This window comes from Nycticebus coucang, chromosome 14, assembly GCF_027406575.1.
Source record: "Nycticebus coucang isolate mNycCou1 chromosome 14, mNycCou1.pri, whole genome shotgun sequence".
Lineage (NCBI taxonomy): Eukaryota > Metazoa > Chordata > Mammalia > Primates > Lorisidae > Nycticebus > Nycticebus coucang.
Window position 1 is genome coordinate 55,831,614 of NC_069793.1, and position 25,816 is coordinate 55,857,429.

General features: G+C 47.5%; 1 protein-coding gene across 10 annotated transcripts in view; it reads left to right on the forward strand.

The window, feature by feature from the left end:
* The window catches only part of DENND2B (DENN domain containing 2B), a 173,717-nt gene that overhangs the window by 132,416 nt on the left and 15,485 nt on the right, over positions 1-25,816 (forward strand). For 8 of the 10 annotated variants that reach the window (XM_053562349.1, XM_053562346.1, XM_053562347.1 and 5 more), the window contains 9 exons: positions 4,371-5,630; positions 10,405-10,541; positions 18,896-19,047; positions 20,558-20,773; positions 21,646-21,742; positions 22,364-22,408; positions 23,441-23,625; positions 24,505-24,614; positions 24,827-24,896. In XM_053562349.1, the coding sequence (XP_053418324.1) occupies positions 4,371-5,630; positions 10,405-10,541; positions 18,896-19,047; positions 20,558-20,773; positions 21,646-21,742; positions 22,364-22,408; positions 23,441-23,625; positions 24,505-24,614; positions 24,827-24,896 (2,272 nt within the window). Of the gene's footprint in view, positions 1-4,370; positions 5,631-10,404; positions 10,542-16,808; positions 18,806-18,895; positions 19,048-20,557; positions 20,774-21,645; positions 21,743-22,363; positions 22,409-23,440; positions 23,626-24,504; positions 24,615-24,826; positions 24,897-25,816 lie in introns of those variants that run through there. The other 2 variants (XM_053562353.1, XM_053562354.1) reach the window with 2 other exon arrangements.

Here is a 25,816-nt window from a genome sequence, read left to right on the forward strand (position 1 = left end):
TGGGCCAGTTGCATGCAACCCTGACCTTTCCCACCTGTGTATTTTTACTATTGTAGTTTAGGAAACCATCCTAAAACCTAGTGGCTTAAAACAAGTTATGATTTCTCACATTTCTGTGTGTTTCTGGGCAGTTCTTCTACTGGTTTCCCCTGGAGTCACTCATTCATGTATCAGGGTTCAGCTGTATCCTAGATGGCCTCACTCTTGTGTCAGGCAGTTGACGGTTGGCTGTTGACTGAGGTGCCTCAGTGTGGTCCTCGTGACTTATCCTCCTCTAAAAGATTACACGGACTTCCTTATAGGATAGTTGCGGGAAGGAAGCATTCCAGATGTTAAAAGGAGAAACTGCAAGGCCTCTTGAGGCCTCACGTTTGGAATTTAGACTGTTTTTAATTTCCACCATCATATTCTGTGAGTGAAAACAAATCACAGGGTCACCTCAGATTTAAGAGACAGGGAAATAGATTCCATTTACCTTCCCATAGCATGGGCTGAAAAGGTTCATAGCCATATTTAATTTAACACCCCCTGCCTTGAGACTATTTAGAACCCAAGGACAGAGGTAAACCGACAAGTTTTCCCAGGTAATGATAATAGTCATACTCTTGTTAATATTAACAGTTATTGAGCTAAGATTGAGTATTGCTATGCGTTAGAGTCACGATTGACACTTGGTGTGTATTCTCTCTATTTCTCACAACAATCCTCTGAGATATGTAGCCTTTTAACCCCTATTTTATAGTTAGGAAACTGAAGCTGAGAGGGAGAAAGTTACTTGCTTAAAGTCATGTAGCTTATACATACATGGTTATACTGAAACTTGAACCCTAAGTCTGGGATGTTCTTACCCTCTATTGAGAATGACTAGCCTACCATAACCTGGTAAAAAAAAATTAACACTAGTTACTATTTTACAACCAGAGCCCAGTTTGTCCATTAAGACAGCTCCATGATGTAAAACATAGACCAGTTTCGAGGAACTGAAAACTAGGATACTCAGAGACTGAGTACATTCATACATAATAAGAGGCACAGCAAGAACATAGAGAGAGCAGTGAATTCTAACCTCAAGTGAGACCGTCAACCCCAGGAGTCAGGGTCTTATCTATTATTTACCAGCTTGTCCCTAAGACCTCTGAGAGAATGAGGTCACTTCTCTGTGATGAGCCTAGGGGTGCCTGGGCTAAAGGTCTGCATAGGCAAGCCCCTCCTGGTGAAGTGCATAGGGCCTGGCCTGTGTGGGGAGGCTGGGCAGCAGCAGCACTTAAAGCCATGGACCTCCAATCATCAGTGATACCAAAGACAGGACTTTAAAAGGAAAAGGCCAGTTTGCGCTATATTTTGTGTTTCGCAAGGGGAGAGAAACAAAATCTCAGTTAAAGTAGCTGAGGCATTGAGAGAAATTTCTTAATCTGTAGAGATGTGTTCATGCTGGAATAACTAAGGGAAATTGGAGAAGTATTCTTTCTGAAAGCATGTTGGAATCAGATGGACTGGCGGTGCTCAACTATTTTTGTGTCTCACCCATGGAAGCCATGCCCCGTACTACCATAAGTAACAGTGGTTCTCTGGACCAGCGAATTCTCACCTTGGTAGGGGAGCACATATCAAAATGTCTGGAGGGGATAAGGTGTGTATGCTTTAAAAAGGTTTAAAAAGGCTTCCTGAGAGATTTTTGAGTTTCATCAAGTGCCTGTCATCTCCCACCAGAATTTAAGCATTTCCCGAGGTTACGGATTTGTGTCTGTTTTCTTTATTCTTGTATTTAGCACCTAGAACTGGGGCCAGCACATAGTAGGTATTTGTTGAATGCATTAACGAATGATGTGGTCCTCTATTGAATGCATCTTTTCCTACCTCTAGTTGAGAATAGCTGAGTCATTAGTGTGGCCCAGGCGCTTGTTTGCTCAGGGAGCTGGGCTAACGACCTTTTGCTTCTATGGTTCTGTAAAATAAGAAAGAGAGGGCTAGGGCCTCTTGGATGGTGAATAGGCTGGAATCTCCCCCGCCTCAAGTCTGGCATGTTGCCCTGCTGCTGCCTACCCTGGGGAGGGCTTAGGCTTATTCTGTTCACACCTCTTCACTGAACGGAGTCATTTTGGTCATTGGCTTGGCTTGGCACTGAATTTCTCTCATCCGTGCCCATGCACACGTGGGATGGCTCTTGTTTGATTTGCCCTTTTAAAAACAACTTAAGCATGTTGAGGTTTCCTGTTGATCGGGGCAGCCAGAGGCCTGTGACCCAACAGGGAATTGTTGGCCAATCCCTGACTCACTCGAGCTCCAGTTTTCTGTGTGTGCTCAAGAAGTGACAGCAGCCTGGCTCGGGGGCAGCTGGCTGCTTTCCTGTGGATGGCATGGCTCTTTGGAGCCTGTGAGGCTGGATAGCCTAGCATTGAGGGCCATGGCACTAGGGTCAGGGTGGCCATTGTAACAAGCAGTGTTAGCAAAAATCTGCTGTCTTTGAACTAAAACTGTTTTGAAAGAATTCTGAAAGTTGACAGTGATTAGCTAAGAAGATAATTAGAAAAGTATGCAGAAGAGGAGGTATGCTTATGGTTCTCTTCAATAAGCTCCCCTTTACCTTTTCCTTTCTTTTTTGTTCAGAGAATTCTGAACATCTTCTAGATGCTGGCTGTGTATCACTTAACCTCAAAAGAAATTATGGTCTAGCAGGGAAGACCAAGAGTCTCAAGGACTTTAAAAGGCTGTGTTCTAGATAGGGGTGTGCCCAATGTGTGGAGATTTCTATCTAGGGTCTGGGTGGTTCACAGAAATAGCCGGGGCACTGCTTCCTTTTTAGAGAGGCAACCCAGTGTAATATAAATTCATGTCCTGGCATCACTTGCCAGCTGAGTGACCTTAGATGAGATATTTAATCTTTCTTTGTCTTAGTGTTTTTCATTTGTAAAATATGTATTGTAGAAAAATGATAATTTTTATGAAGATTAAATGAATAAATATATGTAAAAACATTTATTTAGAAACGTTCATCGTATTTGCTAAGATCTGTTTATGGATTTAGAGCTGAGAAATGACCAATACTTAGGGATGTCATGACATTGCTAGGAGGTAGAGCTGCCTAAGGGGTGGGTTTCACTCCCCATTAGCCACCTCATCAAGAGAGTAGGAAAGACTCTTTCTTTTTTTTTTTTTTGTAGAGACAGAGTCTCACTTTATAGCCCTCGGTAGAGTGCCGTGGCCTCACATAGCTCACAGCAACCTCCAACTCCTGGGCTTCAGTGATTCTCTTGCCTCAGCCTCCCGAGTAGCTGGGACTACAGGTGCCCCGCCACAACGCCCGGCTATTTTTTGGTTGCAGTTCGGCCGGGGCCGGGTTTGAACCCGCCACCCTCGGTATATGGGGCCGGCGCCTTACCGAATGAGCCACAGGCGCCGCCCGGAAAGACTCTTTCTTGAGTGCCTTTCCTGACATTCTTGTGGCCCTCACAGATCCTAATTCTGGCCAAGCTGAAGAAGTGAGGCCTTGTGTGTAGTAGCAGACGTCTAGGGAGACTGGGCCTTGTTAAGGAGAAAAATCAAAGGGTTCAATCGTACTTACGTGGGGCTACTTCAGGCAGTAGTGTGCAAGAGTTGCCTTGTACCAGCTCATGAGAGTTGGTCATTAGCATCTTTTCTCAGCTCTACATTCGGTGATGTCATCTTGGTAGCTCAGCTGTAGTGGCATATTTGTGCTATGGAAATGGCTAATGCTAACATCTGTGCCATCTCCCCCAAAGAGCAGGTTTTTGAGTGTTTGGCAGCACACCACTAGTCTCAGACTCTTGGGACAAGAGTTGCAGAACAGAGTTTTGTTCAACACATTATTCAGGGGATGAGTTGGGCAGAGAGCAGAGAGGCCCATTGAGTTTGGCCTGCTGTGGTTAAGAAGCTGATTCTTGGCTTGGTGCCTGTGGCTCAAGCTGCTAAGTTGCCAGCCACATACACCAGAGCTGGCGGGTTCGAATCCAGCCCGGGCCCGCCAAAAACAATGACGGCTGCAACCAAAAAAAAAAAAAAAGTCAGGCGTTGTGGTGGGTGCCTATAGTCCCAGTTACTTGGGAGGCGGAGGCAGGAGAATCGCTTGAGCCCAGGAGTTGGAGGTTGCTGTGAGCTGTGATGCCATGGCACTCTACCCAGGGAGAATCTAGCTTGAGGCTCTGTCTCAAAAAAAAAAAAAAAAAAAAAAAAAGAAGCTAATTCCCTCTCCGAGGACAGCTTTGAGGGTACATTATTTGAAGAGAATATTTTTTAGCTTGAGAATCCTAAGGATAGACATGCTGAGCTCTCAAAGGATAAAAGATGATGCCTCTGGTTGTTAGGTCACTCATTGCCATTTTCTTTTTTTTTTTTTTTCTTTTTGCCCCCAGGTCTCAGTCAGTCTCTGCACCTCCAGTTTTCTCCCCACCGAGGAGTCCCATCTACCCACTCAGTGATAGTGAGACCTCAGCCTGCAGGTACCCCAGCCATTCCAGCTCCCGGGTACTCCTCAAGGACTGGCACCCCTGTGATCCTTCACCCCTAAATCCTCAAGACCCCTCCCCAGATACTTCACCACCCTCCTGTCTTCTCAAGCCCACCAGCTTCAGTTATTTGGACAAAAGTCCTTCAGTGTGCAAGAAAGAAGATCAGAAGGAAAATGTCCAAGGTGCAGCTCAGGAGGTAGAGGGAGTGGCTGCCTGCCTCCCCCTTGCCCAGAGCACGCCATTCCTGGGGCCGGCGGCTGGGCCACGGAGCGTCTTGCTCACCCGCACTGGCACCTGTGCCCACAGCCTGGGCATCCGGGAGAAGATTTCGGCATGGGAAGGTCGCCGAGAGGCCTCACCCAGGATGAGCATGTGTGGAGAGAAGCGGGAGGGCTCTGGGAGCGAGTGGGCAGCCAGTGAGGGCTGCCCCAGTGTGGGCTGTCCCAGCGTGGTGCCATCTCCCTGTAGCTCAGAAAAGACCTTTGATTTCAAGGGCCTCCGGAGGATGAGCAGGACCTTCTCCGAGTGCTCCTACCCTGAGACCGAGGAGGAGGGAGAGACTCTCCCTGTCCGGGACTCTCTCTACCGGCTGGAGAAACGGCCAGGCTGGAGTGAGCACAGTACCTTCCTCAGGGGCCATGGCAGCAGGAAAGAGAGCTCCGCAGTGCTGAGCAGGATCCAGAAAATTGAGCAAGCTCTGAAGGAGCAGCCAGGCCGGGGACTTCCCCAGCTTCCCAGCAGTTGCTACAGTGTAGACCGAGGGAAAAGGAAGCCTGGAACCTTGGGCACCTTAGAGGAGCTGACAGCAAACCCAAGTCTGAGCACTGGCAGCCAGGCAGTGGGAGTGGCTGGAGTTGGCGGGGAGGCAGGCCCACCCCTGGAGAGGGAAGGCAATGGTTCCACTAAGCCAGGGAACCCTGGAAATAACCCTAGCTCCCAGCTGCTGCCATCAAAGAACTCCTCTGATCCAGCTGTGAACCCTGTTCCCAAACCCAAGCGCACCTTTGAATATGAGGCTGACAAGAACCCCAAGAGTAAGCCAAGCAATGGTCTACCTCCTTCGCCTACACCTGCTGCTCCACCCCCCTTGCCCTCCACCCCAGCCCCACCAGTCACCCGGAGACCCAAGAAGGACATGCGTGGTCACCGCAAGTCCCAGAGCAGGTAACACTCTGGTGTCTTGTAGCCGGACACAGTGGCTTTCTTTTAAATGGAGGATGCAAAAGTGATTGTACTGTGGGTCACAGTCAGTAGTGCTTTATAAGCTCTGATGCACTGAACTGTTGTTGGGTGTTGTAGTGGTGAAACAGAGATTGTTGTGTTCTTACAGGATACTTGAACATGCGTGTGAAGGAGAAAGCACTTCTTCCCCAATCTGTGCACTGAAAGTGTCTGAGTTTACCTTCAGGATAGAGCTAGAGCTTACTCAGTTCTCCATGGGAAGGTCAGAGTCTCCCCATTAGGGAGGCTACATCATCAAAAGATTGGAAAAGACTCTTTCTTAGGGGGTTTTTCTGACATTTTTGAGGTACTCAGGGATCCTAATTATGTTCAGGAACCCAAGCTGAGGAAGTGAGATCTTGTGTCCAGTAGCAGAAGTCTCAGGGGGGCCAGGGCCTTGTTGAGGGGAAAGATCAAAGGGTTCTCATGTTACTTACATGGGGCTACTTCAAAAAGTAGTGTGCAAGCACTCCCTTGTACCAGCTCATGAGATGTAGGCAGTCCCTTTAGGACTAGTAGGATCTTAGTCTCCCTACCTGAAGTGCCAGCATTAGAAATTATTTCCTTGAGTGAAGCATTGTTTGAATATTGCATTTTGTCAATAACATAGTAGAGTCAGCAAATTTAACACAATTTCCTCTCTCCTGAGAGTCTCATGACCATATAAGGAACCCTGGGCCTACATCAAACAGGAATTCTTATACCCTGAACTGGGAGACTGATGGAAAAAGGAGTGAAAGAACATTTTCACTTCTTGGCCGTGTCCCAGAATGACGTGTTCCAAGGCTCACATTGGTTTCCTGGTCAGTCTTGGGCATTTCTGACCCTGGACTGCCAGGGCCATCTCCCCAGAGTATCCTGAGAGCTGTGTCTGCTGGAGTTGGTGAAAATTGACAGGCATCTCATTCTCTGAATTGGGGTAGGCTAGGGGTCAGCTTTCTTTGGAAGACCTGTCCTTCTACCCCTTACTGCCTTTGTCATCTAACCTACATCTACTTCTGAGGATTCTTCAGTCTGTTCTCATCCAGCATATCTCATCTCATATATAAACTCCCCTGCCATATGCAGAGAGGAAGAAAGCACAAAGGTTCAGACTCTTGAGCCAGAACAGTCCTTGGCAAACGGTAATCCCATATTTTGGCCCACCCAAAAATGCTCACTGGCTGTTTAATTCTTTAGAAGCCTGCCAAGAGTGTTTACTTTGTCCTTATTCATCTGTTTCTGTAAACATCCATCCAGAGCCTGCTGCACATCAAGTCTTGTGCTGGTCTAGGGGACACAGAAGTAAACAAGACATGGTTCTTCCATTCAAGGGCTTCATGGTCTGGTGCTCAGATAAATCATAGACACTGTCTACATGTCAGTGCAGGACACTGCAGAGACCCAGAGGGGAGGCATCTAAATTAGACTGAGGAGTAAGGGAAGGCAAGAGAGAGAGAATGAGAGAATGAATGAGTTGCTGAACTAAATTCAGAAGAGCAAAAAACATTCAACTATATGACAAAAGGGAGTGGGAGGAGAATTCATTACCTCTTTGTATAATATATACACACATACTGCCATACACGGCGGAGTTAATTCTTCATGTAAGAATTAACTTTAGCAGGGTGGTGCCTGTGGCTCAAGGAGTAGGGTGCCTACCCCATATACCAGAGGTGGCAGGTTCAAACTCGGCCCTGGCCAAAAACTGCAAATAAATAAATAAATAAATAAAATAAAATAAGAAATTAAAAAAAAAAAGAATTAATTTTAGCAAAGGCTCAGCACCTATAGCTCAGCGGCTAGGGTGCCAGCCACATACACCAGAGCTGGTGGACTTGAATCCAGCCTGGGCCTGCCAAACAACAATGACAACTATAACCAAAAAATAGTCGGGCGTTGTGGTGGGCGCCTGTAGTCCCAGCTATTTGTGAGGCTGAGGCAAGAGAATCACTTAAGACCAGGAATTTGAGATTGCTGTGAGCTAGCACTCTACCATCTCAAAAAAAAAAAAGAATTAACCTTAGTAAACTTAAATCTGTGTTCTTGGAAAAAGAGAAACCATTCTAAAAGTGCAGTCTGTTCTACATGTATTTGCCTCCCCTCAAAGTGAACATATTCCTCTGAAGAATTTGAGATGGTAAGTTTATATCTGTTATGCCAGGTTTGATTCTTATATTTAATATACTTCATTTTAAAAAATGCAAGCCAAATATTTCTTCTGGTATTGAACCAACAAAAAAGAAATCTGTTTAAAAATCTGGGGGAGAAAGTGATCATACTAGTCTTTTTATTTTTGAGACAAAGTTTCACTCAGTTGCCCTGGGTGGACTGCCATAGCATCATAGCTCACAGCAACCTCAAACTCCTGACTCAGATGATTCTCTTGCCTCAACCTCCTGAGTAGCTGGGACTACAGGCACCTGCTATAACGCCTGGCTAGTTTTTCTGTTTTAAGTAGAGAAGGGGTCTTGCTCTTACTCATGCTGGTCTTGAACTCGTGAGTTCAAGCAATCCACCCTCGGCCTCCTAGAATGCTAGGATTATGGGCATGAGCCACCATGTCTGGCCAAGCAATCTTTTTTTCTTAATCAGTCCCAGGAGAGGATCGAACTCACTGTCCTTGGTCTATAGGCCCAGTGCTCTAAAGACTGAGCAATGGTGCCCAGCTGATTATACTAGTCTTTTTTTTTTTTTTTCTTTTGAGACAGAGTCTCACTATGTCACCCTCGGTAGAGTGCTATGGTGTCACAGCTCACAGCAACCTCTAACTCTTGGGCCTCCCAAGTAGCTGGGACTACAGGCACCTAGCACAGCGTCCAGCTATTTTTTTTGTTGACGTTGTCATTGTTGTTTAGCTGGCCTGGGCCAGGTTTGAACCCACCAGCCTGGGTGTATGTGGCCGGCACTCTACCCACTGAGCTACGGGTGCTGCCTATCCTAGTCTTAATGAGAGATAATATGTTGGTCCTTAGCATGGTATCCTCCTGGAGGATTTTCGAGGATGATTTGGCTGATGATGATTTGTGTCTTATTTACTAACGTGGGATCTGTCTAAGATGCTTACTGTATTGTATATGCCAGTGAAAACTTGATCTCGTACCAACAGTGATTCATAGGCTAAAATTTGGGGACCATTGTGCTCAGCCAGTGGATATGTAACTACTTGAGAAATCAGGCCAAAGACACAAATCTGGGAGTCCTCGTGGTACAAATGGTAGATGTGGTAACAACCCATGGGTATTTGGCCCCTAGAAAATGCAGAGCAAGAAAAAGACAGACTCTTGAGAGATTTAAAAGGCAAGTGGAAGTCTGGGTGTGGTGGCTTACATCTGTAATCCTAGCACTCTAAGAGGCCTTGCTTGAGCTCAGGAGTTCAACCTGAGCAAGAGAGAGACCCCTGACTCTACTAAAAAATAGAAAACTGGCTGGGCATTGTGGCACATGCCCGTAGTCCCAGCTACTCAGGAGGCTGAAAGCCCAGGAGTTTGAGGTTGCTGTGAACTATGATGCTATGACACTTAACTCCAGGGCAACTGAGTGAGACTTTGTCTCCAAAAAAAAAAAAAAAAGCTAGTGGAAACAGAGTCACTCACAAGAGCCCGAAAAAGTAATACCCAGAGAGGTGGTTGAAAACTAGGAGGAATGTGTCTCTCTTGGAGGAGAGTGGTGATGCAAAGAGTATTCAGTTGCTGCCAAAAGGGCAGCTCAGAACAAGATGGGACTTGAGGTACTTTTTAGCCTTTGACTTGCACCCCAGGACTCTTGGGAAGAGTTATCCAGCAAAGTAAATGAAGAGAGGAAGGACTTCATTAGCTGAAAGATATGACTATTCCTGAAAGAATAGGAAGGTGTCAGTAGATGAGAGGAGGGATTCATCAGTACCTTAGATGAGGAATTATCTCCCTTATGAAGGAGGGGAGCATAGAGAGTGCTGTGGGCTCAGGGCATTTTTGAAGCCTCCAAGTTGTGGTTCTGAAATTCTATAGTAGAGATCAATGTTATTTGGGGGATAGAGAGAGGAGGCTACTAGCTGAAGGAACACTGGGTCTTGGATGTAGCTTCTGTCTGCAGAATGTCCTCCCAGCTCTGCCTTGGAAGTTATGTGATTTGTTTTGAGGCCTCAGCCCTCCCTATTTCAACAAATCTTCAGTACTAACTGCTTCTATAAGCTCCCAATGGCCCTGAGCAGGCCTCTTCCAGTGTCTGCCCCTTTCTGAGGGGGTAGCAGTTCAGTGTCAGGAGTCCTGGCTAGGGTGCACATGTGGACATGAGGCTCCAGAGGCTGATCCAGGCACTTGATCCCTGTGGTGATAGCTGAAACTTCTCTAGGGCTGGGAAGCCAAAGTTGTGGTTAAAAACTCAGGCCCTAAAGTCAGACAACCCTGGGAGAGTTGTGACTCTGTTACTTTGATCTTCTTATATAATGGCACAGTACATGGTAGCAGTATGGTGACATAGGAGATGATACACGTGAAGGTGCATTTGACAGAATACTTGATACATAGCTGGGGTAATGCTGTTACCTAATACTTGCATTATTAGAGATGAGGCATATTTCAGGCACTCAGGATGGGGCCTTTCAGATCATCTGTCTCTTCATTTGGATGGTACGTTCAGATCTACCTTGGTGCTTTTCTCAGTAGCTGGGTTTATGAAGAGGGCCTCTTCTCTTTGCTATGGCCAAGGCAGCAGAGATCTGGCTGACTGGAATGACTCTTGTTCTTGTTATCCACAGAAAATCCTTCGAGTTTGAGGATGCATCCAGTCTCCAATCCCTGTACCCCTCTTCTCCCACTGAGAATGGTACTGAGAGCCAACCCAAATTTGGATCCAAAAGCACTTTAGAAGAGAATGCCTATGAAGATATTGTGGGTAAGCAGCAGCTGAGGTGGGTCTTCTTGGGGGCTGCAAAAGAACAGGAATGGGAGGAGACACTCACATACCTCCTTCACTGTGGGCAGACATGGTGCCTCCTTTTGGAACTCCTGCTGGAAATGAATGTCAGAGGAAGCATCTTAGGAAAGACACAGCAGCTAAGTGATTAAAACTTGGCCCTTTGAATGAACTGAAATCCAAAGGGCCTTTGTGAACAAAAGAAGGCAAAAACTACATCATTCCTGACTTTTATTTTTAGAAGCGTTTAGCTATGTGTCCTTAGGCAGATCACTTAACTTTTGTGAAGACTCTTTTTCTCTTATAAAATGATGTGATGATATAACAATGGCAACAATAATATTAGTAATAATACTTCATAAGGTTCTTATTGTTAGGATTAAATGAGATAATAAGACGCCAACAGATTCATTGCCTGTTCCCTGGTCAGAGACAGCTGTCTTCTCTGTGTGTCGTCACATGGCAGAAGGGGTAAGGGAGTTCTCTAGGGTCCTTTTTATTGGGGACACTAATTGCATTTATGAGAGCTCTGCCCTCATGACTTAATTACTTCTCAAAGGCCTCACCTACAAATACTGGCACACTGGGGATTAGGTTTCAATATATAAGTTTGGAGAGACACAAATATTAATTCTATAGCACAAGTTGACAAATGTCATGGATCCTGGCAAAAACACAAGACTCCTGGGTCAGAGACAGTGGACTTTGTTACTCATGGCAGAGTAGACAGAATGAGCCTCATGTCCCACATGTTCCCCGTGTTCACAAGTCACATGGGGTCTAGAGGAGGCCCAGATAGAAGCTGCACACAATATGGGGTCTGTATTCCAGCTGAAGGGTCCAGGATTAGGAAACCCCAGTCTTTTCAAGGGCTGCTAGTAAATCTGCCCCACATTTTCCCCATAAGGAGACATTATCTTTATCATTCTGGTCAGGAAACAAATCTGCCTTTGCCCTGCAGGAAGATAATATCTCTGTTTTCCAAGGCTCTTTGCTATATAAATATCCTTTAAAATACAGTCCAGAAATGTCAGTTCCTCTTGCTCAGAAGAACATTAATGTAAGACTCTGTAGAGAATTGTCTTCCAACAAATGGGAGGGCATGGTGTTGGTAAACTTGAATTGGTTGGGAGCTTTGATTCTACTCAAATAAAGCATGTGTCTCAGTGTAGGTCAGTGAAGAGGAGAGAAGCAGTGTGCCTGTGTGCTTACCTGCTCCCTCTCTCTGTCTCTGTCTTTCTGTCTTATTGAAGTAGAGAACATAGTCTTAGTTAACACATTAGAGAGAAAAGTGGCCCCAGTAGAGAGAACTCTCTAGATTCTCAGAAAACTGGAATCTTATGAAGAAAAGGCCTTACTATTTTCTCATTTGATCTGAACCATCAGTTTCATAATTTTCTCCTTACACCTTGCTAGGCTAGCATCTCTGGGGAGACACCAGTTGTACTCAGCCCCACAGAGATACCCCTTTCCCAGGAACATAGCACATAGTATGTTGCTGTGCAAAACTGGGTCATAGCAGAAAGACTATGGGAGTAAAATCCCTGGAATAGTGTAAGAGTTAGGGGAGGGAGACCTTTCCCTTACCACTAGAGAAAAGATGGCTTTATATTGGGCAGCACTTGTGGCTCAGTGGGTAGGGTGCCAGCCCCATAAACCAGAAGGGTGGTGTGGTTCGAACCCGGCCCCAGCCAAACTGCAACAGAAAATAGCCGGAATAGCCGGGCGTTGTGGTGGGCACCTGTAGTCCCGCTACTTGGGAGGCTGAGGCAAGAGAATTGCCTAAGCCCAGGAATTGGAGGTTGCTGTGACCTGTGACGCCACAGCACTCTACCGAGGGTGACAAAGTAAGACTCTGTCTCTTAAAAAAAAAAAATAAATAAATAAAGACAGTTTTATACCCTCAGGTGCTCCAGAGCTGAAGTCAAGAACTATATGCATCAGAGCCAAAGATCCGGAAGCTAGATGAGCAGTTAAGGAAGAAGCCCCAACTCCAGCGCTTCCCTGTACAGCCCCTATGGCTGCCCCAGCTCTAGCATCTAAAAGGTGGCCACACTGCCTGACATTGTCTTGTCTCCTCATGCAGCATCCCTCAGAGAAAAGAAAGTCTTCTCAACTGAAGGGGATGGGACAACAGGGGGCAGCTCTGTTGCCCCCTCCCCTTCCCCACCTTTTGTAGCAGGGTACATTCCAGTTTCCTCAAAGTGGCGGAGACTATAATATGTCACTGCTGCTCAGGGCCTGGGAGAACCCAGTGTGGCTGCTACAGTGGGCAGAGGGCTATAGCACAGTATTGCCTGTGTCCTTCCGGTACACCAGACACAGGCAACATTGTGGTCCTCATTGTTTTCTGTTCTCTGACAAGGCTTGGGAAGCTTTTCTGTGCTGCTCAGGGATTTCCAACAAAGGTATGTTCTTGCATCAGCTGAACTGAAACAAAAGAAAGGGACTGCCTCATCCATTTTTCCCTGTCTAGAGTTCTATAATCTGGGGCTTTGTTTAGGATTGCTTGGGGCAATGTTGAATTTTGGAGGCACCATTCTGGGCAACCGAGCCATTCCCTGGGTCTCCTTAGGTCTGGTTCGAGAGAAGGGAGACAAGTGTGTCTGGACCTTTGGCTCCCTCACTCATTAGAGAAGATGTTCTTCCTCTGTGGGGCGCTGCATGAGGAGACAAGGAGACACAGGAGTAGCCTGGCTGCCTCTTGGATGACAGAGCTAGACCTGGGGATAAGGGGTACCAGGTGTATTGGGGGCATCTTCCTTAACTACTCACCTGGCTTCTGAATACTTAGAGCACAGGGTAGAGTAAGGGAAGGAGAAAAGAGGGAGGGTGAAAAAAGAGCAGGGGATGTTTAGATTTTGCTTTGGTCTTCTGAAGTAGGGCTGGTTTCATGAGTCATGGTAAGGCTGGTTATGTCTGTACTCCTAGCACTCTGGTGGGAGGATACCTTAAGTTTAAGAGTTCGAGACCAGTCTGAGCAAGAGCGAGACCCCATCTCTACGAAAAATAGAAAAAATTAATTGGGTGTTGTGATGGGCGCCTATAGTTCCAGTACTTGGGAGGCTGAGGGAGGAGGATGGCTTGAGCCCAGTTGTTTGAGAATGCTGTGAGCTATGATGTCATAGCACTCTAGTCTGGGTAACAAAGCGAGAATTTGGGGGATGGGGAAGAAGAGGAGAAGAGAGAGAGAGTCTGTAGTTAGGATAGTTCCTGGGCACGTTTTCTCCTTTGTGTCCCCCACAGTAGGCCAATATGAATTTCTAGGACCTGGCCAGGGCAGCTAGAGGGAAATACAGGGGAGAATATAGAGAATATTCTCTTTCTGTTAGCTTCTGGTCAGTTTATCCCTTTCTCTGTCCCAGAGACAGGTCCACGAATTTGAGATTTTAAAGGTTTCAGAGAGTCTCTTTTGCTGAACTCTGAATGTCAGTTTCACTTTTTGTGTGTGTGTGTGAAACAGTTTTACTTTGTAACCCTCGGTAGAGTGCTATGGCATCATAGCTCACAACCATCTCAAACTCTTGGTCTCAAGTGATCCTCTTACCTCAGCCTCCCAAGTAGCTGGGACTATAGGTACCCACCATAATGCCCGGCTATTATTTAGAGACGGGGTGTTCCTCTTGCTCAGGCTGGTCTCGAACTGCTGAGCTCAGGCAATCCACCCGCCTTGGCCTCCCAGAGTGCTAGGATTACAGGCATGAGCCACTGCACCCGGCCGCCAGTTTTACTTTTTGCCTCAGGTTAATCAATGGCTCTTACTCAGCTCAAGCCCAGCCTATGCTCTGGGAGATTAAGGTTGATTGTGATTCTAGCCAGATTGTCCAGCTCTTGTGCTGCGTTAATTCTACAGGGATGAACAGAGCTGATTTTGGGCATGTAACGTTATAGCTGTAGGGAGACAGAGCACCAGTACTAAAGCTCCATCTTGGGTAATAGTGATTGGAGTCCTAGTCTATTAGAGGCTGTGAGAGAGATTGGAGTCCTGGTCTGTTAGAGACTAACATGTCTTCTGTGAGGAGTGGACTTGAATGAGGGGCCTTGGGGAGTTTTCTGGCCTTCTGCCCATACCAGGCATGATGCCTGGGGAATTGGGGTAGGATGCTCTGAAACAGGCTGAGGTTTATCTTGCTAATTTGCAGGAAAGGGGTTCAAAAAGAAAGTTGCTGTCTTGCTGCTTCCTGGAGCTGTTATTTCTCGCCTGTCCAGTTTGACATCTGCCCCTGGAAGATGCTGCCATTCTACAAAGCCTTATGTTTGCATTCTGAGCCTGACACTTAAAAATGCACCCAAGGAAGCAGCTTGTTAGGGAGTTATGTGGAGTGTCCTCGGCGCCTGACCAAGGATCCTGAGCTGCATTCCTGCACAGATTCCCACTCCCATCAGCTAGCAGGGGCTGAGGGAGAGTTTCCAGGAACTTCAGTGGGGTGCAAGCTGGGGACAGGGCCATCCAGCCTGTATTGCAAAGCCATTTGAGACTCTGCTTTCTCTGGCTTCTTCTCTCACTTGCTCCCAAACTGGGAAACTATAAGGAACAGAGGGCACCTACATGGATGGAGATTGTAACAGGAAATAAAGCAGCAAAGAGGTGCTGGCCCCTAGCTCCTTGGAGGTCCCAATCTGATCTGTTGCCAGAGGAGTTGGACCCTAAACCTGGTCCTTTGCTGTGTGAGAAAGGGGAAAATGCTGAGAACCAGGAGAAACAGCTGGTTGGAACCAAAGGAGAGTTGGGAGGGAAGCTGCAGACCCAGGGCCCTAGCCGTGGGTGGGGTCCAGGAAGCTTAGTATTCTGGAGAAATTCTCAGTGCCTGTGCACATACACATACCCCTTCCCTAACTGGTTCTTCCAGTCGTGTGTGCATATGTGGAGGACATGCATGTGGTTAATGACCAAAGGAGATGTGGGAGGGCCCTGTGGGGCTGGATTCTTCCTTCCATAGGATCAGTGTGATAAGCCTGAGCTCTGGCAATCCCCTTTCAGAGGAGTGCAAAGCGGGAATTCTTCGTGATGCTCTTGCCTCTTATTTCCTCATCAAAGCTGGGAAAGGTTAAGACCTCTGGCTTCCCCAGCTGGACTCAATGAGATGGAGCTGCTCAGGACCAGGCCTTTGGGGACGAGGGGCCTAACTCTTCATCTCTCTCCAAGGGCAGTGTGGACTGTCCTAAGGAAGCTGTGTGGGCAGAAATGCAGGTGAAAGTATGCAGTCTCCAGGCTTCCTGTCTCCCATGCATGTCCCTGCTGAATCTTCCACTCACCCCTAGTTTCTCCATCTCTGGCTTCTTTAGCCCTGTCCTCTGTAGGAATTTCTGAACACCATTCCCAAGCCTGCTTTCTTACCCCTCTCTGAGCCATTGCGTTGATGTCGTATTTGCTCTCAGTAGGGTCCTTTAGAGAATCTAGGACAAGGGTCTGCATGGTCTCTGCACCTTGTCATCCCTGGGCCCCCTCACATCCTGGAGACATGACTAGGACTATCTGGAAACAGCTCCAAAAAGGTGGTCAGAAATGATCTAAATCAGGATATTGGGGGTAGCAGGTGAATTAAGACTGTGAAGGGATCAAGCTGAGGTTAGAAGAGGGCAGGACTTGGGCTGGAGCCAGCAGTCATTTCCTGGAGAAGTGATTAGTGCCTTGGTTACATCAGAGAGGATGTTAAACATTGCTGGAGAAGAAAGGCTGGCATTAGGACTGGGCAGCAGGAGCAGGCCTTTGAGGCCTCCCTGAACTCTAGTTTCAGAGGCAGTGCTGGCCTTGAGAACCTGCTGTTCCTGTGACCCCATGGGTTGTCACCGATGTGCACCAGCACTGTATATCTCTTACCTTTCCTGGGCCTTAGTATCCTACATCTTTTTCTTGGTATGCTGGATTTATATCAGTATCAAAGCTGTGATTGTGGGGAAAGAAGGAAGGAGGGAATGAAGAGAAGAAGGGAAAGAGGGAAGGATGGAGAAAAAAGAGGGTGAGACTTGGACTTGTGTCATGGAACTCAGGAGTCATTAGGAACTTGAGAAAGATCTGTCTTTTGTGATTCTCATTTCCCCCCTCCTCATCTCCCTCCCTCCCTTTATCTATCCATTCTCTTCCAGGGAGCATTTATTAATAGATGGAGACATTTTCAGTGTTAACACTGAGAGGTTGCTAATATCATCTGAAGGATAGAGGCCAGGTTGCCACTAAATATCTTACACGTGGACAGGACAGTCTACCACCACAAGAATTATCCATCCCAAAGTGTCAATACCTTGGGGAAACACTGATCTAAAGGGATTGTGACATATCTTCCTACAGGTTGGAGAATGATGATAAGGACTCTGGCTGGTCATCCAGCCTAAGGCAGTGTGCATTGGATGAGGTTGGAATAAATGTTCTCTCTGCCCCAATGGATAGTGATACTCTGCTCCTGTTTCACGGGATCAGGGAGACTGTGTCCTGGCATTCTTCCATTCTTAATCTCCTCACCACCCCACCCCTGCAGGATATATGGAGGGGCGAGAACAAGAAGTGGAGATGCAATCCCAACTCCCCAAGTGCCTCCCAGCAGAGTAGGCAGGAGAAAACATGCAGGGGATGCCCAGTTTGATTTGGCTTCTTCAGGCTGTGCTCCTGGGCCAGCTCTACTTAGTCAGGGCTCTGGAATGGAGACAAGTCATTTTAATGGCATGACTGTGTTACAGGAAAAGATCTGCTCAATTTCTGGGGACTATGCTTGGAGTTGGGAATCACTTAATCCAGTCCAAAATCCTTTCTTGACCCATCTTTGACTCACAAGTTTACAGAGCTCTATATTGTTCTCACTGCTGTCCATTTAGCTCTAACTGAAATCCTCCACTTACTGCAATCCCTCCAAGCTCTGTGAAGCCATTTCCCAAATTTATTGTGGCTTTTCATGATGGTAATGAGTGGAAGACATGATTTGGGAGAATCCTCAGCTCTGGAAATTGAGGCATCTATAAGCGTACAGGGATTGATTTTTCTTCTGGACTCTACCCAAGATAGCTTGCACTCTCAGCAGCCTTTGTTTCTAGTCCTACAGCTCCGTCTTCTGCTGTTTTCCTGAGGTAGGGGATCTGAGCTCCTCTGGGTGTCAGGCGTCTATAGGACAGGCGTGGGACTGGGTGGTATTACCCAGGTTCAATCCTGCTGCTGAGCAGAGAGACGTTGAAGTGAGCCCTGCTCTACTGTGTGTGCTTATCTTGGCAAAGCCTTAATCTGGACATTGGTTCCTGGGTCCCTACTTCCAAATATTGGAGCTGGGACAAGGAAAAGGAGAGCAGAGAGGGCTGTATTTACTTAAGAGTCCCCATCGGCCTTGTCATTACTGATTTACTGTCAGGATTGAGCCAGGCCTGACTCAGCTCACAGTATTACTGTATTTTAGAAAAGTCTAGGTAAGAGTTGGGGGAGAAGGGGCAGGAGGTATCTCTCAAAGTTTTCAAAGGCAGGAGTAATGTTTTGGACTTTTCTGAGATTTTCTGGTGGTGCCAATACAGTATCCACTGCCAGGGATTTTAAAACTAGTCCTGAGAAGCAAGAACTCCCCCCACCCCTACCCTTTGGCCCAGATTCCTTCAAGCCTTTCACACCTCCCTTGTGTCACAGCAGGAGAGTTTATTTGAAAAGGAGAGTAATGATAGTTCCCTTTTTGCTAAGATCAGCTGTAGTAAAATTCATTGAACAAATAATTACTGAACACTTACTACTTACTAATCACGGATCTGGTCCTGGGATGGCCTCAGTGAATAGACAAAATCTCTGCCCTAAAGGACTTGTTGAGCAGTCTCATAGCCAGAGGGAAGCCTTTAAAGCCTTGCTCTCTAGTGTTCTTAGAGTTCCTCTGTGCCCTCCCCTAGAAGCGAGTCCCCTGGGAGACCTACTAAGAGTTGGGTGAAGGAGCAACTGAGTGACCTCTAAAAGCCTTTCCTACCTTGAACTATGTGTCTCTGGAACTTTAGCAGCAGAGAGACTAGAGCCAAGGAAAGACTTCTGGTGTTGGCTTTGTCCTCTAGCTGGGCACAGGCAGGGGTGGCTTAGCCAGTCTTGTGCAATCTCTGAATTTATAAAGCAGAGGCCAGACAAGGCTGAGCTGAGATGAACGGGGAGTAGGGTGGGGGGGCTCGGCTTCTGGATTTGGAGCCAGGATTTGTTTGCCTCCCCACTGCAGACAGGCAGCTGCATGACTCATGAGCTGAAGGGGCCAGGCAGAAGCCATTCTTTTTGGTTCACAGGAATTCTGCTTGTTTATGTGAGTGTGTGTGTGTGTGTGTGTGTGTCCATGTGTCCATGTGTTTCCTTCTTCCTTTCTCCTGCTTCTTTAACTTTTCCTCCTCTGCAGGAGATCTACCTAAGGAGAATCCATATGAGGATGTGGACTTAAAGAGCCGACGAGCAGGACGAAAATCCCAGCAGCTGTCTGAAAACTCCCTAGACTCTTTGCACAGGATGTGGAGTCCTCAGGACAGAAAGTACAACAACCCACCCACACAGGTAATGCAGCCCCGACAGAGGCCTGGGGTCAGCATGAAGACCACAGTGGGGGCTGTCCTTGCAAGGCTTGTGCCCAGCTTCCACTCAGGCTTAAACCTCACTAGTGCTTGGCAGAGGAGATACTCAGCAAAGAGCTCTGTCCTCAGATACTTCCACTATGTTGAAATCTCTATAGACAATTGGGATGGACTCTGAAGGGCCTCTGTCCTACTTTCTTTTCCTCACTACCTGAGCTCTGATCTGCAAAGCTAACCCAGGAGCTCCTGCAGTCTCCTCTCTTATTATTTTTCTTCCCCTTCTGTGGGAAACAGGAGGACAGGGCCCTGATTAGAGTCTTGGTATTCTGAAACTCTGCTAGAAATTATCTCAGTACTGGTGTTAGGGGGCCAAGTATAGGCCCCAAACCCAGACTTGGAAAGCCAGACAAGTATTTGTGACATGTGGAGCCCCTCCTGCCAGAGGAAATGAGAATAAATCTTTGAAGAATGGATGGAGAGAAGACTGAATGAGAGGAAAGGTGAAAGGTCAAAGGGAACTCTTAGGCTTAAGCTTCTGCTGGCCTTGTCCAGGGTGACAGGAGGCGGGATGATGGGGAGGCTTTCTCTGACCTACCCAGGTAACACTAGCCAGAGAATATGTAAGTGATTTCTTCTGGCTTTGGAATCACTTGATTATTTCTATAGATTTACCCTCTAATGTGCTCTGTTCAAACAGGCTTCCATTGAATTTGTATTGCCAGAATGTTGGGGTGGGAAGAGGAAAGTGGGAGCTGTGGAAGAAGGAGAAGTTGCTGAAGAGTGAGGAGAGGCAGTTCTAGATCCAGACAATGGCGGGAGTCTGCAGGGGTGCCTGCCTTCTCAGCACTGAGCAGGACCCACTGCGAGGAAGGTGCCCTGTGCTGAAAGGTGTTCGTGTAGAGGGAGGCAGCGAGAAGATCAGGGCTGGGAGGAGTCAGTCCAGGACTTCGAGGGAGCATGAGCCAAACTGAGTGTGAGGCCTACCTGGTCCAGCTTTGGGACCAGAGTCAGAGTCCAGTGTCTTTGTGTTGTTCCTGGAAGAAGAGAGCAGGGCCAGGCTGATTGGATCACTCAGCAGAGCAGTGTGGCATGTAGCTTATGGCCTCTGCTAACTGAAACCTTTTGGGACTGGCTCAAGGACTAAGTTAGGGAAGACTGGTTCCATCATCCAGGCTGAGTAATCCTTGTCCCAAAGCTCAGAAGGAGTCCCCCTGAATTCCCACTTTGCCTTCTTTTTGCTGTCAAATGAGAGCACAGGTTTTTTTAGTCTGTTCTTTTTTTTCTGGCAGAAGTAGTAAAGCTTCTTTTGGGAAAGCAAATATCTAATCCAGCCCTGACCTGGCTAATTAGCAGCTGATTTGCAGCTAAGGTCTTAAAAGAGGGATGGAAATTCCAGGTTGGAATTGGGGGGAGCCAAGGATGCCAGCCTGTGCCTTGGTTCTAGCCAAAGCATCTGTGATGAGTTCCTGTCCCATGTCCTCTCCCCATGCCAGCTCTCCCTGAAACCTAGCAGCCAGTCCCTGCGTAGTGGGAATTGGTCAGAAAGGAAGAGCCACCGGCTGCCACGATTACCCAAGAGGCACAGCCATGATGACATGCTACTGCTGGCTCAACTGAGCCTGCCATCTTCACCTTCTAGCCTCAATGAAGACAGCCTCAGCACCACAAGTGAGCTGTTATCCAGCCGCCGGGCCCGCCGCATTCCCAAGGTATCCTCCTTAAAAGGAGCCCGCTGGGGCTGGGCAGGTGGGTGGGCAGCCAGCCCTTCTGTCTCTTTCCTTCCCTAATCTGGGCTGCTTCCTCTATTCCCTTTGAATAAATTCTGAGTCTTTACACTGACCTCTTTTCCATCTTGTTAATTCCCTTTTCTTATCAATAAAGATGCAGTTACTAATTAAATGCTCAGATGTTAGAGGAAGGAAAGGCCCACAGAAGCTCCCCATTAGTGAGTATGGTGTATGAATTTGGGGTCTCTGTATATACATAAACATTTCTAGGCTTTGAAGGACCAAAGACTCAACTACGATTCTTCCTTTCTATACCTCTCAGAATTGAAGATTTTGCAGCAGTGATTTTCATACATGGCAGCCAGGCCCAAATCCTAAGCTCAAAGCTACAGGATTTAGCCAAATGATATTTTTAGCCTGCAGACAATGCTTGGGTATATTGGGAATTTAGCTTCTTCCTGTCAGGGCCCCAGGTTATGGCCCAGAGGGGAAAGGCTAGAAACTTTGTTCCTGTTATTATATCTGAGAAGCTTTTTGTCTCAGTTGGTGCAATGACTCCTGGGACCCAGGAGCTCCCATCCTGTCTAGTTTGATCACAGTTCCTTCCTCTGGGAAGCTAAGTTTAGTGTCCTTGTCTTGGGGCAAGAAACTACTCCTAGGACCAGGGGGATGCAAAGCTACCAGGTGTGGCTGCTGAGTTTCAATGTGGGGTCAGTTCAGTAGGGAATCGGGCCTGGGCCCAGTGGGTGAGGTGCAGAAAGCTTGCACCAGTAAGGATAGGAATGGGCTCTTACTCAGCCTAGCTGGAATTAGGGGCAGCTGGTTACCTCATCTTCCTTACTTTTTTCACCCAGCTTGTCCAAAGAATTAACTCCATCTACAATGCCAAGAGGGGAAAGAAGAAGTTAAAAAAGCTGTCTATGTCCAGCATTGAGACAGCATCACTGAGAGGTAGGCTTTGATGCCTGAGCTGGTTCAGGTGTCTGGGGTCCTTGGGCATTTGGAATGAAGAGAGGCATCAGTTTACCCATCCATGGGCCAGTCACAGTCCTTCTGCCTCCCAGGGGGAGAGAGCTCTGCCAGGAAATGGCCATATAGGAGGGAAAGCCAGAGAGAGAAGAAAGCACTGGGATCAGTTCCTCTAGGCTTTGGGCTATGAGGCCCTGAGTAGGGAGGTGGGTGTGGGAATCTGCTTCTGGCAAAAGGAAAGGCCAGGCTTACTGAGCAATATGGTCTGTTTCCCATTTCAAATCTTGGCCTCTTGGAGGCAAGGCCCTTATGTTCTAGGCCTGTAGGCCTCTGCTGGCTTAGCCACTAACTCAGGCCCTCAGCTTCTCTTGAATCAAGCCTGGATAGGGGTTTGTATATAGATTGGCATCCACAATCTAAGCTCTGGGAGACCCTGGGCCCAGGCCAATCAGCTCCTGTCCACAAATGCCTGACCCTGAGCCCACAGTAGCCCAGACTAAGTACAGATCTAGCCTCTGTGAGAAGAATGGGAGGGGGGCACAGAAGACATTTGTTGTGGGCCAGTGGCTCAGCAAGCATGCACTCCTGCTGTTATTTTTCCAGATGAGAATAGTGAGAGCGAGAGCGACTCTGACGACAGGTTCAAAGGTGAGGCACAGCTCCTGGAGAGAACAGAACCCCTTTCCAGCCGCTGCAGGGAATTAGCCTTTTCTTTCTCTGTATGTGTTTTTCCAGCATCCCAAACTGGCCTGATGTCAAGAGGCAACACACAGGCAATATAGCAGGCCAAAGGGCAGGGAACCTTGTCCATTCTTAACAGATGTGTGAGCTCAGCCGTGCAAGGTTAAATCCAAGTGTCTCCCTTTGCCAAATTTAAGGCTGGTAACCCAGCCTACCTTTCCAAGCCATTGTCCATGGGAACTGCTGCTAGATTTGTTCCGTAAATGTTGTAAGTCTAGAGGGTCAAAGATGAGTTCAAAAGATATAAGTACCTCTTTTGGCAAGAAAAATGTGCCACAGACTGAAGAAATGGGTCCTTTGGAAGCTCTGAGGCCACCCATCTTCCCTGTCCCCGAAGTAGAGACTGCCACCTCCCTGAAAAGTTTCTGGGACCTTCACATTCCAAGGGACTTGGATAAATCTCTGTGCTTTCTTTACTGGGAACACTTGCCTATACCTTCCTGGAAGATAAAAGTATGTGGGAGCTTACTCCCTCTTCCTTTCCTCTACTGGTCCCCCAGGCAGCTGGGCAAGTGCCCTTTGGACTTAGGGACAGGGACAAAGGGCCCAAGTTCAAGAACTCTGATAGAGCCCAAGGACGAAGCTTTTGTGAATGTTGCCATCTTTTGATTCCTTTGGCAGAGGAACAAGGTGGGTGGGTGTCAATGATACATCTTGGGTTTGCCTGGGGTAGGCAGTCTTCCTGGCCCCAGCTTGGCCTACAGAGGCTCCTGGGAGACCAGACCAGCATCTTCCCCTGTGTTAGCGCAGAGTCTTTGTGCAGGTGTTGATACCTCATGCCTACCACTTCTCCCCAAACCTAGCTGGGGGTGGGTGTCAGACTCGGCTCTTGTGCTTAAAGGTGATCCACAAAAAAGGAGGTCAAGCCAAGGGTGGAGGGACTAATGTGAGGCCTGTGAGGGTGCAGGCTGCTATCCCCTGATCTGTGACTGCCCTCAGCCCACACACAGCGTCTAGTCCACATCCAGTCAGTGCTGAAGCGTGCACCCAGCTATCGGACCTTGGAGCTGGAACTGCTTGAGTGGCAGGAGCGGGAGCTTTTTGAGTACTTTGTGGTGGTGTCACTCAAGAAGAAGCCATCCCGTAACATCTACCTCCCTGAAGTCTCCTACCAGTTTCCTAAGGTAAGGAGGGAAGATAGGGCTTCAGAGGTGGTGGGTGTGGGCCAGTGCTTATTCAGAGGAGGAGAACTGAGAGCGCACCTCTCAGTGTGATTAGAATAGAATCCCAAACCATAGAATACCATGTAATTCACCCACTTATGTATACAATTCAGTGGTTTTTAGTATATTCACAGAGTTCTTCAGTGATCACTACAATCAACATTAGAACCTTTTTTGTCACCCTGAAGAGAAACCCTGTACCCACTAGCAGTCATTCCCCATTTCTCTGTACTTTCTCTCTTAGCACTCCTTCTCCGCTGTTGCCAGCCAGCCTGCCTGGCCTTCTTTCTCTTCCTTTAACACTCAAGCCCTTTCTCTCTGCTGTTGCCTCTCCTGGGAATGTTCTTTCTCCAACATTATCCATGGTTGCTAGCTGTCAGTCTTCTGTCTGCTCAAGCAGTATGTCCTTCAGGAGGTCTGTCCATATCCCTAATTGTGCCTCCCCCTGCCCAGTTCTCTGTGTCACATCTCCCTGCTCTTCCCTTTGTTGAACCCATTGAAATTTTGTGGTTGATTATCTCACTCTTCTGACCAGAATGTGCATAGTCAGGCATTGTGTCTATTTTGTTTCCTGTCAATAGTTCATCACACAACACAGTATTAGAAGCCACATAGAAAAATGCTCTGATGACATTTACTGAATGAATGAATGATACCTCAGCTCATAACTCTGGCTCTGTAAGAATTAGTGGGATGAGGGTTGGTAAGAAGCATGCCGGTTGGCAGGATAGCCATTAGGGTTCTCAGGGGAAGAAAAGCTTCTCAGCAACCCCTACCATCCTACCCTCGGGGTCTATGTCATCTCTTGATTACCTCTTCCTATATTTCTCTTCCCTACAGCTGGACCGACCCACCAAACAGATGCGGGAGGCAGAGGAAAGGCTCAAAGCTATTCCCCAATTTTGCTTCCCTGATGCCAAGGACTGGCTCCCTGTGTCAGAGTATAGTAGGTGAGGCCTGGCCTGGCCTGGCTGGTGGGAGGAAGGGGGCATAGCCTACCCCCATGACAGTGGACAGCCTGAATGGCACCTACCCTGGTTGCAGCCTGCTCTTCTACAGCAACCCGGCCCTTCATCTCACCCCTGACATGTGTACCTATTCTTGGGGGCTGTTTCCTGGGACCTTCAATACCTCCCTGATGCCAGACCTCTCCCTGTTCCAGTGAGACCTTTTCTTTCATGCTGACTGGAGAAGATGGCAGCAGACGGTTTGGCTACTGCAGACGTTTATTGGTGAGTAGGACCAGTCTTCAGGGGCTGGCAGGCAGGGGACCGGCCAGAGTGTGTGTACATATGCGCACCTGCACTCCTCTTTATCTTTTTTAGCTTGTGTCAAATCCTATGTTCTGCTCTCTGAGGCCACTTCTCTCCTCCTGCCAACACATATACCTTTTTAGCTTTTCTATACATTTTCTTTGCAATCATTTTCTTTGGGATTATGGGCTCTGATCGCTGATCTCTGGTTGCATAATTGTATTAACTCCAGCAATACATGTATATGCAACAGGATGGATGAAGGACAACCTTCCTCACCTCCATACCTGCCCAGCCTAAAGTGAAGGAGTCCTGCCAGTTATCTGGTACAGCTAGAGATACTAGAGATTTAGCAGAGACAGAGAAGTACCTTCTCTGGAATTCTGGGAGAGATACCTGGAACTTAGGGGAAAGGGATTGGGTTTTGAAAACATAAGCCATTTTGTAGAGAGAAATCCTTTCCCCATCTTCTTTCCCATTAATCCTGGGGAATAGATTGAGGAGAGGCACCGAGAGCCAGGGGTGGGGGGGACCTAGCCCTGTTGCACTCTCCCCTGGGGGGCATTGGGTTATTAACAATGTTTTGGGTTTCTAGGCCTTAGGTGGGAGAATGCCTCACCAAATACCACCTAGAGGTAGATGGGGGGATCCTAGGCAGGGATAACGTATAGCAGGAACTCTAAGGATTCTGGGCTATTCATTTAATCATTCATTCATTCAGAAACAATAGTCATCACTTATCAAAAATCCTGACCTTTCAAGGTCAGGCCACATGGTGATGGCACATAAAGATGAGTTCGATGCAGAGCCTGCTCTCAAGGAACTTTAGTCTGTTAGAGAAGTTTGGACTTTCAACATGGAAGGGAAGGACCAAGAGAATAAACTTTTGTTTAGGACCT